Source organism: Protobothrops mucrosquamatus, unplaced genomic scaffold (assembly GCF_001527695.2).
Source record: "Protobothrops mucrosquamatus isolate PMUCROS unplaced genomic scaffold, P.Mucros_1.0 scaffold1329, whole genome shotgun sequence".
Lineage (NCBI taxonomy): Eukaryota > Metazoa > Chordata > Lepidosauria > Squamata > Viperidae > Protobothrops > Protobothrops mucrosquamatus.
The window spans coordinates 499,256-511,906 of NW_015387528.1; the positions used below are offsets into that span (position 1 = coordinate 499,256).

The 12,651-nt window shown below is 47.3% G+C and overlaps 2 protein-coding genes across 2 annotated transcripts in view; both read right to left on the minus strand.

Moving 5' to 3' along the window:
• Positions 1-1,810: 1,810 nt before the first annotated feature.
• Positions 1,811-4,743, minus strand: RBP7 (retinol binding protein 7). Its single transcript, XM_015821428.1, has 4 exons — positions 4,671-4,743; positions 3,299-3,477; positions 2,569-2,670; positions 1,811-1,861 (listed from the first exon to the last, which is right to left on the minus strand). Exons 1-4 carry the CDS (start codon positions 4,741-4,743, stop codon positions 1,811-1,813), a joined length of 405 nt encoding a protein of 134 aa, XP_015676914.1.
• Positions 4,744-9,055: 4,312 nt separating this feature from the next.
• Positions 9,056-12,651, minus strand: part of NMNAT1 (nicotinamide nucleotide adenylyltransferase 1) — a 5,145-nt gene continuing 1,549 nt past the window's right edge. The window contains exons 2-3 of the mRNA XM_015821429.1: positions 12,084-12,335; positions 9,056-9,488 (exon numbers count right to left, since the gene is read on the minus strand). Of these exons, the coding sequence (XP_015676915.1) occupies positions 9,076-9,488; positions 12,084-12,335 (665 nt within the window). The 3' untranslated portion in view covers positions 9,056-9,075. The remainder of the gene's footprint in view (positions 9,489-12,083; positions 12,336-12,651) is intronic.

The following is a 12,651-nucleotide window of genomic DNA, read 5'->3' on the forward strand; positions in this document are numbered from 1 at the left end:
TTATTCATCAAAACAAGAAGGCGGCGGCGGCCATCTTGGCGTCGGATCACGTGACCGCCGCTCCGCCGCGCTCCCCGCCTGTGCGTGAGCGCGTGAGCGTCCCGGGCCGACCACGCATGCGCGCCCGCCCGGAGTCCACCACGGGCTGAAGGAAGCCCGGGCCCGCCTCCGCCGTCTTGACACACACATGAATGATGGGTGGCGTCGGCCAATAGCAGTAAGGAGGAAGCCCTTCCAAGTTTACTCGAAGCTATCATCAGTTGGGCGGCTGGCCAATGGAAATGGAGAGGCGGGGAGGAAAAAAAAGAAAAGGGAAAAAAAAAAGCCCAACCCTCTCCGTAGTCTTACGCTGAAACGACAGCAAGCTACTGTAAGGAGAGGGAGTAGGCGGGGCTTGTTGGGGCTTGCGCCATAGCAACAGGGGCAGGGCCGAGGGGGAGGAGGGGAAGGGAGGAGGGGAAGGGTGGAGCCAAAATGGCGCCAAAATTAAAACCCGTGAAAATGAAATGGGGCTTGTGAGGCAGAGTTCAATTAAGTTAAACCAATTAAACCAATATAAAAGGACAGCAATAAAAGCACCAGCTGGTTTCTTCTCTTGTGTCGTGTCATGTCGTCATTATTTTGCCATCATGGTGAATGGCGCATTCCAAGATTTTTAAAAAGCCTTAGAAAGAGGCTGCATTCACCACACGTCTTAAGTTCCATTTTCTAGATCTGTACCACAAATTGGTTCATCTCGAAGTGAAAAAAGAGTCTATTGGCACACCAGGCAGACCCTTTAAAACTCCCATGAGTTTTAAAACCATTGACATACGGCTTTTTTTTAATTAAAGCAATTTACTATCAAAAGTTGGGGGGGGCACAACAAAATATAATTTTAAACAATAAAATAACACAATAGCAGACCAGCAAAGGGGAAAAAATATTTTCAGGGGGTGCCTGACCTGCTTTGAAACTGATAAATCTTCTTGGGTGCTCATCCCCCCCCCCTTTTGCAGTTGCAAGGGAACAAACTGAGGGTGCAGTTCAAATTTTGGCAAGTGCACCCCACAACACACCAAGCTAGGTTCAGCTTCATCCTCCTAAACCTGGTTAATTTGGTAACTAGGTTAAGTTTGTCACATGAATAAGGCCAGATCCTGCTCTCTAGCTCATTTCAGACACAGGAGGAGAGCCATGTTAAAGTCCTCAGGTACCAAATATATATATAGGTATATATAAAAATCAGGGGACTTTTTTCCAACTAACCAATAATATCAAGCACCCAGGATTGCCCTTGGTCCAGATTTCTACCCTATTTGGAAATTTTCCCGCAAGGAAGAAATTGCATATGGGGCGCCCCCTCCCAGTAAAAGAGGAAGCCAAGTTGCTAGAATCTCAACGTCATGATTGGAGAGGGCACCTAAAACATGCTAAGCCACCCATCATGGTTTACAAAGTGAAAATTGGGGTCAGACAACATGCCAAACCAGAGAGAAAAATGCACATGCAGGTAGTCCAGTTCAGCATGAGGATTTCCCCCCCATCCAATCCAGCTGGACAGGCATAAAACACTCCCAAAGGAAGACATTTTAGGACAAATGTGTAGCACCACAAAAACCAGAAACCCCGAGCTGCATTGCCAATATGTTTAATGAAGTGACTTCACAACAGTTGCCTTATTTGCTCTAGGAATCCTTAAGAGCATTTGTGACAAGGAGGAAATGGAGAAAACCCTGAAGCTCTCCGTGCGGTTGTGACTTGCAGTGAAAGAGATGACGCCTTGAAGGTGGCTGGCGCAGCTCTCCTGTTGAGGAGTCCCGTTTGAGATTCACGCTCGCTTGAAAACTTGTGTGGTTGTTTGGTCTTCGCAACGGAGCTCCTAAGCATAATAGAGACAGCCATACAGTACTGAAGCCTCAATTGCTGGGAACCAACCTCAAGCTACTTTAGCCAAGATGGGTTGTAGATAGAGACCCTGGCATCTCAAATCCACCCCACAATCCAGTTTGCCTCCCCCACTTAACACAAACCAAGTTAGGATCAAATCCTGACTCATTTCAAGCCTCTACCTCATCAGCATCCTCAATATCAGGGGTCTTCAAACCTGGCCCTTTTATGACTTGTGGACTTCAACTCCCACGTGCCTGGCTGAGGAATTCTGGGAATTGAAGTCCGCAAGTCATAAAAGGGCCAAGTTTGAAGACCCCGGCTCAATATGATTTGGTTTACATTCCTTTGCTTCCATTTTACATTACTTGGGTATCCTGGATAGGTTCACAATTCAGTTGGTGGATGCTTCATTATGATAATTTATGTTTAAGCGTTATTTACAGAACAAGCCACAATTGCTTGGGTTGACACCGCAGGCCACAGTTAAACTGCAAAAATTAAGATTAGTGCACATTTTGTGTCCCAAGCTTGTGAAAAAGTACTTGCAGTTTCTTCATGGAGAGGCTTTAGGTCAAGGAAGCTCATGTATGAAATATTTAAAAAGACTGGATCTGTTCCCAACCCTGACCTGGACCCCTGACCTGGCTGTCGTTATCTAGATCAGTTTATCAATTAATCCACCAAAAGATTTCCTACCAAATACAACTCATCTCCTTCAATCCAGTGGGACCAGCCTCTGTTTTTCTTTTCTCCGTTCTGAGTGCAGACAAGTTTATCATTGTTCCAAGTCACCACACTCTGCATTGAAAGGGGAAGAGGAGAAAATCATATATATATATTTTAATGCTTAGTTTTAAACTGCAACAAATTCATTTAAAATGGTATGGCTAGAGGCATTATAAGCAGATTTCTAAAATAACAATTTAGCCCACATTTTCTGCTAATTAAGGCTTTTTATAACCTTAAGCTACCAGCATTTTGAATTACTGGGCGAAGCTAAAATCCACAGAGTCAATTCCCTCCCTTAAAAAAATCCCAGGAGAAAAGGGCTTCAGTTTTATTTATATTTCATACTTCACGAGGACGACCAACTGATCCTATTAAATCAGTTATTAATCTTTAATAAGATGCAGCCTTTTTGCAATGCGAACTGATGTGCTCATAAATCTATTAAAGAAAGTAAAATATATATATAACCTTCAACTAAGAAGGTTGAAAGAGTTTGGTCTAGTAGGAAGAAATTTTCCTACCATTTGGACATAAGTCTCACCCAAACATTGTCAATATCTACTTTCCAAAAGCCCCAAGGAAAAAAAAGTTTTTGAAACACACATGGAAATCTTTTAAAAATCTGCCCAGTCAATGCTTATTAAGCCATAGCTGTTAATTTAAAGTTTCACATCAAAGGTCTGGCTGGTTTACTTACTCTGCATTTGCGATTGTCCATTCCTTTGTTGTCTTCGTCAAACTCCTCTCCAACTTTGAACTCGACAAAATAGTTTCGGAAAGTGCTTGTTGTTCTGATAGAAAAGACATCTCCTTCCTGTTTTATGTCCTTCTGGAGCTTCAACAGGTTTGCTATCTTGCGAGTTGCAAAATCTATACCTTTGCCGGACACAAAATTATAAACGGGAGTTAAGCAGTTTGCCGTTACATATTGATTGGCTTTCCCAGTTAAATGAATGCTGCCATCCTTGATGGTAGCCGGGTTTGTTTCATGCCAGCGCCACAGTTCCTCAATACAAATCAGACAGGATAACAGAGTTGGGAGGGACCTTGGAGGTCATCTAGTCCAACCCCAAGAAGGAAACCCTATACCATTTCAGACAAATGGCTGTCCAGTCTCTTCTTCAAAGCCTCCAGTGATGGAGCACCCACAACTTCTGGAGGCAGGTTGTTCCACTAGTTAATTGTTCTCACTGTCGTGAAATTTCTCCTTAGTTCTAGGTTGCTTCTCTCCTTGATTAGTTTCCATCGTTTCTGGTCTTGCCTTCTGGTGCTTTGGAAAACAGGTTGACAACCTACCCCGCAATCTTTGTGGCAACCCCTCAAATATTGGAACACTACTATCATGTCTCCACTAGTCATTCTTTTCACTAGACTAGACATACCCAATTCCTTCAACCGTTCAGGTTTTAGCCTCCAGCCCCCTAATCATCTTTGTTGCTCTTCTCTGCACTCTTTCCAGAGTCTCAACATCTTTTTTTATATTGTGGTGACCAAAACTGTATGCAGTATTCCAAATGTGGTCTTAGTAAGGTTTTGTAAACCACTTTCATCCAATTTGGGGTATGCTGTTGGGAAGACTGGCTTAGACTGTTGTACTGAATCTAACATGATTAACCCCAATTCGTGGCTTAATGTGGTGTGCAAAACAGACCACTGTGGTATACTCCACAAGCCAGTTTAAATACGGGGTAATGTGGGGACTTAGCCATGTAACAAGCAAACTAAACGGTGGCTAAGGCTAACCAGGTTATTTAAGCATTTGAAAACAAATCTGAGACAGTGTTCAAGATAGAATAAATATTTTGCTCTCTGCCTACGCCTGTGTCAACCGGATGAAAACCAGTGCAAATTCTGGCTTATATCCTGTAATATATTAACCACCTAGCATGAAAGCAGAGGCAAAACAAAGATTGACACGGATAGCTTTGTCTTCCATACAAAATGAAGGGATACGGTCACCAAACAAGCATCCCAAAGGAGGAAAAGGAGGAGGAGGAGGAGGAGGAGGAGGAGGAGGAGGAGGAGGAAGAGAAGAGTTCAACCAATGAAGCTTAAAGCGCTGTACTTGCCTAAAGCCAACATATAGCCTTCAAAATTCTCAGAGCGGACTAGGTTCCAGGTTCCACTGAAGTCCACGGGCATGGCTGAAGAGAGAGAGAGAGCCTAAGATCAACCCACACTAAGAAGGTCCAAGGATTCAAATGGGAAGCTAATTTCCCTCACGCCTTCTTTATATAAGGGGAGGCAGGAAGGATTTACAATAGGAGGTGGGATCTGATGCAGCTGGGCCTGCAGAGAATAAAGTTCAAATCAGCTGAATCCAGGGTGTAGAGCTAAAGTTAACTGTTGCATCAGCCACAGACACAGCAAAATTAAAGACCAGAGTCTTGTTGAGAGTTTACTTAAAACAGGGGTCTGCAAACTTGGCCCTTTTATGACTGGTGGACTTCGACTCCCAGAATTCCTCAGCCTGCGTGCACGTCTGAACATCTGGCTGACTGTGCGATTAATAATAATAATAATAATAATAATAATAATAATAATAATAATAATAATAATAATAATAATAATAATAATAATAATAAAAATAATAATGATGTTGGAAGGGACCTTGGAGGTCATCTAGTCCAACCCCCTGCTCAGGCAGGAAACCCTATACCATTTCGGACAAATGGCTGTCCAGTCTCTTCTTAAAAACTTCCATCAAACTGACATCAAGCAAGTTGCTTGGGTAGACTTTGATCCAGTTTAGTCAACCTCCTTCTTCCGTTCTTATTAGCAAGGTGATTTGGCAAAGGAACCATTGGTTTGGTAGCAACGTGTCTTTAAGCATCCATCTTTGGGGGATTTTGTAAGAGGGTAAAAGCATCCGTTCCCACGTGCGCACCGGTTTAGAGGCTTCCCAAAGATACAGTGAGAAAGAGGTTGCTGGACTTCATCAAGCCACTATCAAGGACAGGGGTTAGCGTGACCTTCTACCCCGTGCATTATAACTCACATCTGTTGCATAAAAGGGGGTAGAGAAACACCCACCCCGCTAACCTTTGCTCGGGAATGCGTGGCTGCCAAAATTTGCTCTCGGTATATCTCTCTCTCCCCCAGAGATTTTTAAAGCGGTGGGCGTAAAAGAGATTTCCTCTTGTTAACCATGTTCCTCTGTGGGCCAACTCATCCCTTTGGAAACATCTGCAAAAGTACTTTGAGGCCAATGAACTCTAAGCAGGATTTCTGCAAAGCCTTCCAGGACTGCCAGCCCAAGTTGCTTTCTTTGCGTTTGCACTTCGCTGTTCTCTCCCCTCCTGGTGTAAACCAAAGTGCACAATCCGGGGGGGCACTGTCTGTTGTATTTCAAGAGCTCAGGCTGGGCTTTTTCACCAAGTTCCCTTCTGGAGCTCCCAGCTCTCTCTAACTCAGGGGTCTTCAAACTTGGCCCTTTGATGACTTGTGGACTTCAACTCCCAGAATTCCTCAGCCAGCCAGGAATTTTGGGAGTTGAAGTCCACAAGTCATCAAAGGGCCAAGTTCGAAGACCCCTGCTCTAACTGCAATATGGAGTCCTATGGAGTTCAAACACACACACACACACACACACACACACACACACACACGCTCAGGCACAGCCACAACTTATCAAACAACAGATCACAACTGGCTGCCTGCCTCAGACACGATGGCGCAAAGCTTGTTTGATCAACCACCACCGGTTTCAAGCGTTTGCTCCGAACCGAGAGAGGTCGGGATTCAGCGATCGTGGTGTCAGCTTTAGGTAAAAATCTTCCCAGATCTTCCACTTAACGGCCGCAACTGAGCCCAACATTTCTGTTGCTAAGCGAGACAGTTGTTTAGGGGCTTTTGCCCCGTTTTACGGCCTTTTTGGCCGCAGGGAAGAGAACCACTGCAGTTAAATTCGTAACACAGAGTCGTGAAGGGACTCTGACTTCCCCATTGTCAGAAGGTTGGAAAAGGGACACAGCAACGGTCACAAAAGCGTCTGAATTTTGACCCCGTGATCACGGCGATGCTACAGTGGTCGTTAAGTGTGAAAAACGGCCGTAAGTCACTTTTTCCAGTGCCGTTGTAACTTTGAATGTTGTGAGCACCCCAAAAACTGTATGAGAAGCAGTTCATCCACAGTGCTAGAATATTTATCTTTTTATTGGAAGACTCTCCTGACCCAGCCTCTTGGCTCCTCACAGAGTTACAACTGAAGGGAGGACTGAACCGCCCCCCTCAGTCGGTTTCCAAAGTTATTTCGACCCAGAATAAAATGTTTGGGGTCGGCCCTAAGCCGGGATCCAATTGGCAATCCCCCGCGGAAAATGACAAAACTGATTTTGATTCCCGATTGCATTTGACTACATTTATTATTATTTTTCCCGTCCACATTACACTGAAGGGTGTGTCTTGATTTTGTGGCTCGTTCACATTACGATTCTCTTATCGAGTTCAGGATCTACACCTACACACACACACACAGACATTTTCTCAACAGCATTACGATTTTTAAGGGTGGGTTGTGTTGGAGGGAGGCAAAGTGCTGCGGTTCCAAACAACGTGCGCAAAGGACTCTTATTTTGTTAACAGCTAAAATATGAAAAAAAAAAAAAACAAAACATTTCAAAGGAAAACATCATAGAAGCACACACACAAACATCATATGTAAGAGCTAAGTAAAGAAAAAAGATAATCAGAAGTAACAACATTGATGAGGCGGATTTTCCATAAGGATATTTCTTATTCCAGCATGTATATTTTCTCCCACACTAAACAGGAACTGTCAGTGTCCTGCCAATCTTCAATCCTCACAGCCAAGTTTGGGTTTTCTTTATTTCCCGTTATTTCTCTTTTTCTCCTCTCCCCTATTTCCAGTATTTTTTTATTCGTCTTACACAGCTGAATTTAAAAAAAAAAGATTTAAAATTAGCTCGTTCGGAAATCTGAGCAGCAAAATTTATTGCTTGGTTCTCACTCCTGAATGAACAGTTCTGACTCAATGGAGTGGTGTTTTTCAAACTTGGCACCTTTAAGACGGGTGGGCTTTGACTCTCAAAATTCCCCAACTGGCCCTGTTGGCTGGGGAATTCTGGGAGTTGAAGTCCACCCATCTTAAGGAACTGAAGGGGATGAAAAAAATCCTGGGATATATACAATGAGATAACATTAGGAAACCATAGAAGGTAAACCAGATCTGGCAGTTCATGGAGATTTGCTGGTCTCCACAATTGTCCATGGAGGATAGACCATCTTTGAGCTGCAAAAAAGTTTTATCTTCTTGATGGCCAAAATAAACCCACCAACATGATCATGGCTTACATCAGGAGTGTCAAACTGCCGGACCCGTCATGAGGAAACCACGCCCAACCTATTGCCGGCAATGGGGAAAAAGCTCCGATACGTTGCGAGTTTGACATGTCTGGCTTACATGATTGGATGCTCTAACCACAATTTCAAAAAAACCATGCTTGTAGAAAACTAGTGTGTCACAATGAAGGTTTGCCTAGTGCTTGTTATCTGTGTGGGAGGGGTTTTTTTTGTTTTTGTTTTTAATTTAGGGTGTATGACTCATCCAGCACGGCTAAAGTAAAATCTTCAACGATAGACCCAGCATTTTAAAAACGTTACATTCCAAGATCACCTTAGCAGTCAAAGGTGGTTTCAAATGTCCACACAGTTTAACCATGATGGCTCATATTTACAACTAAGAAAGTACTTTTAGTGCATTAATCGACAAGGCACTTAAGGGGGGGAATCACCCCAGACCCAGAACTGTATGTTTCAAGTCAGCAGAGATCGAGGAAGCGAGACTGCATTACAATTCTCAGAAAGTCAGGCGAGGTAGGTCTTTTCAGAGTAAAAATCTTATTTCTCTGAAGATGTAGGCCTTTATTCAGAGTTCATTTTTTAGGGAAAGGATCCGGCCCATTTAATAGCACACTCCCCTTCTTTCGGAGGCCCTTGTCCGTCACCGCCTTCCAAAACTGGAGCAAGGCCTAAAAATGGTACATCATTAGAGCTAAGAAATGAGAAGCAGGCCTCAGACGCCATGCAGAGGTGCCAGCCATCAATTCAGAGGCGAGCCCGTACCTGTGGCTTCCCAGGTGGACCAGTTCTGTTTGAAATCAGAGCTGGACACCAACCTAGCCGCCAGTCTTTCAACCAGCCCCGAATCTCCACGATGGAGAACAGAGCCAGGAAGCAGACTGAGGGCTGAGTTGCTGCCGTTCCATAACATCTTTCTTCGATCTGCAGAAGCTCAGTGTGTTGAGTTCTGCAAGTCGAAAAGCTTTGAAAGGCAGCGGAACTCCCAGCTTGTGGTTATTTGGGCCAGCGAGCCAGCCACTTTCCAAAATTCAACCAGGGGAACACAAAGGGATTCCACCACCTTTGGGAGGGGAGCAGACACCGGCGAAATCCTCAGCCTTCTTTCCAATCGGCCCCTGTTCCTGCTCTCTCCCCGCTCCGTTCCCGTGCCAATCAATTTTTGACAGGCTCCCGGGCGTATCTCTGCAGAGGAGCTAAAACCACGCCCGCGTTCTGGTCTTCGGTCTCTGCGGTGTACAGATTATGCTGCTTGATGTAGGACTGAACCGAGTCGGGCACCAGGTACCGTATGCTCTGGCCCCTCCGGAGGGCTCGCCGGATCTTGGTGGCCGAGATGTCGTTGGTGATCCATTCCTCCACCAGGTCAATGTTCTCCTTGTGCTTCCACAGCGTGTCCGACTCGTAGATAAACTTCTGGGCCTCGTTCCCCAGCCTGGTAACGCAAACCATGCCGTGATTGGAGATGATTTCCTGGATATCTTCCGGCTTCCAGAGATTGGGCACTGCAAAGGACTCCAGAGTATCTGTCCCACACAGCATCTTCAGCTGGGGGAGGCCTGAAGGAGACAAGACAGACAGGGAAGGAAGTTGGATAGCAGAGCCCAGGGCAGTGAAAGCGTTTTCAAATCAGCCCCGATACAAACTTAAGTGTGTCGAAATTAACTCTAAAGATGCAAAATGCAGCCAGCGCGCATTCCAATTAATAGCCAAAGTAATTAAACGAACCCATGCTACATTTAAAATTAACGCAGGCCGGGATTCCAAGGGGTACCTTTGGAAAAAATCAGTTCAGGGATATTTGGTTATGAAGAGGATTGTAGGGTAAAGTAGCTGGCTGGGAATATCTCACCAGAGATATTCAAGCAGAAGTTAAGTGGACATCTAGAGCAGGGGTCCCCAACCCTCGGTCCGTGGACCGGTACCGGGCCGCTGCATGCCAGCAACCGGTCCGCGCAAACAAATAAAGCCCCATCCGCGGGATGCAGGCAGTACACGAAACGACGCCCTCTCCGGTCCGTGGAAAAACCTCTCTCCACGGAACCGGTCCCTGGTGCCCAAGAGGCTGAGGATCTAGAGCAGTGATGGCGAACCTTTTAGAGACCGAGTGCCCAAACTGCAACCCAAAACCCACTTATTTATTGCAGGGTGCCGGGTGGGCGTGGCCCACTGGGTGGGTGTGGCTGTGGAGGTCATGGCAGATTGGGTGGGTGTGGCCAAGGTGGGCGTGGTCACCTTGATGTTGCTCGTGGGGAGGGACGCCTGTGGGGGCCGGGCAGGGTTGGGGGAGATCCAGGGGGTCTCTGGCAGGTGGGGCAGTGGGCAGGAGGCTCGTCCTGCGGGGTGAGACAAGGCAAGATGAGGCAGGGCAGGGGTGGCATTGTCGCAGGGCAAGGCGAGGCAGGGGCTGCTGCTGCCTGACATCATCGGCCCCTACACACAGAGGCCAGCGAGCGCATGAGGGGCGACAGTGTCCGTCAGCAGCCACAGCCTGCCAGCCCCTCGACCGGCGCACTCTGGGGCTCTGCAGCCCGCCACCAGCAGTTCAGAGAAATGCCCACAGAGAGGGCTCTGAGTGCCGCCTCTGGCGCGCGTGCCATAGGTTCGCCACCACTGATCTAGAGGAAGACCGTAAGCTACAGCTTGAAGATCTCGAATAGAGGAGAAGTTGAACTAAGTTGCCTCCTCACTCTAAACCAGGGATGTCCAACCTTGGACAACCTGTGGACTTCAACTCCCAGAATTCCCCAGCCAGCCGTGGTGGGGAATTGAAGCCTTAAAGCGAACAAGGTTGGACACCCCTGCTCTCCACGTTCTGCCACCTCCGATTTAAGGAGACAACTCACATTTCCGTTTGGGTTGATTCATTCTAATGGGGAGCTGGCTCCCCGCTGCCCGCTTCCTCTTCCGGCTTGCTCTGCTTGGAAGGTGAGCGTCTTCAACGCTGTTGGCAGGACACGAGGGCTTCAGCTTCTGCTGGTGATATCTAGGGAACAGCATTGAAGAAGAAGTCTATTCCTAGATACGCGCAAAGGGATGGCAGTACTGAAGTTCTCTTGATCCTTTAAAGCAGTGGTTCTCAACCTGTGGGTCGGGACCCCATTTGGGGTCGATCGACCATTTCACGGGGGTCGCCAAGCAAGGCTGTCCACCATTTTTTTTGTCCGCCATTTTCCCCCCCTTTTCCGGCGGGTGCCTTACCTCCCTTGGGCTGGGCCAGCTGGTGGTCGGCCTGCTCCGTCTCTGCCGCTTGCCAGCTACGCCTCGGCCGGCGCAGGGGGCGGAACCACGCATGCGCGGCGCTCCCGGGCAGGGAAAGTCCTCGACTTACGACCGGTTGGGTAATCCTCGACTTACGACCGGTTCAGTCCTCGACTTATGACCGGTTGGGGTCGTGGCATTAAAAAGGTTGAGAACCACTGCGTTAAAGCCACGTTTCTATAGCAGTTTTATCTAGGTGCACCGTGCTGGGCAGAAGCACGGGAGATCTCTGCCCCTCAAATCTTATCCTGTATCAGAGTAGATATAAGTCGGTAAGCTACGATAGGTAATATAAGCTAGTTTAACAAAAAAGAAGGACTAGGGATGACACGATAGCAGTCTTCCAATATTTGAGGGGCGGGGGTGACACGAAGAGGGGATCAGCCTATTCTCCCAAGCACCAGAAGAAGGCAGGTCAAGAAGCAAGGGATGGAGACTAACCAAGGAGAGAAGCAACCTGGAACTAAGGAGAAACTTCCTTGACAGTGAGGACAATTAACCAGTGGAAGAACCTGCCTCCAGAAGGTGTAACTGCTCCAACACGGGAAGTTTTTAAGATTGCACAGACACTTGTCTGGAATGGTATAGGGCAGGGGTAGGCAACCTTGGCTCTTTTATGACTCATGGACTTCAACTCCCAGAATTCCTGAGCCAGCTATGTTGGCTCAGGAATTCTGGGAGTTGAAGTCCATGAGTCATAAAAGAGCCAAGGTTGCCTACCCCTGGTATAGGGTTTCCTGCCTGAGCAGGGAGGGCTGGACTAGATGACCTCCAAGGTCCCTTCCAACTCTGTTGTTCTGTCATTCTGCTTGCAATCCAGTCCCACAGGTGTCTGTTGAAGATAGGCTAAGCTGAGGCACACTGGGCTCTGAGACCTTGCGGCCATGATGGGCTGAGAAACTTTGAAGAAACAGCCACCACGTGGCTTTCCTGCAGGAGAGGAGGGGGAATGCCCGGGCCCGGCCGATACCTGAGGACTTTGATGGTTTCTTGCCACTCTGCCTGGCTGCTCTCCCAGTCGTCCACTTCCAGCCAGTCCGAGTTTTCGGTCGCGAGTCTCGCCATGGCCACCCGGTGACGGGCGCTGATCAGGCTCTTCTTCAGATAGGCGTCCCCCACGGGGGAAACGATCCCTTTCACCACTTTGTATTTCCCTGCAGGCGTCGATACAAGGGGAAACCTGGTTTAAATCACTGTTTAGCAATAAAGCTGCCTAGGTGAGGTTGGGCCGGTTTTTCTTCTCCCTTCTTGCTTTAAATTAGCAGCATTCTAAGAAGCCTGGGCTTTAAGTGGCATAAGGGGAGGGAGGGAGGGAGGGAGGAGATGGAGAAGGAAGGAAGGAAGGAAGGAAGGAAGGAAGGAAGGAAGGCGGGAGGGAGATGGAGGAGGGAGGAATAATGGAGGGGAGGAAAGATAAAGGAAGGAAGGAGATGGAGGAGGGAGAGGCCGATGGAGCAGGGGAAGGGAGGG

Bases quoted from the DNA above. Each gene is read 5' to 3' on its own strand.
- RBP7 (XM_015821428.1), bottom strand. From the start codon at position 4,743: ATGCCCGTGGACTTCAGTGGAACCTGGAACCTAGTCCGCTCTGAGAAT. The intron at 3,478-4,670 runs GCAAGTACAGCG...TGTCCGGCAAAG, and splicing joins AGGCTATATGTTGGCTTTAG to GTATAGATTTTGCAACTCGC. The intron at 1,862-2,568 runs GTAGGAAATCTT...TATTATGCTTAG, and splicing joins AAGGAGATGAGTTGTATTTG to GAGCTCCGTTGCGAAGACCA.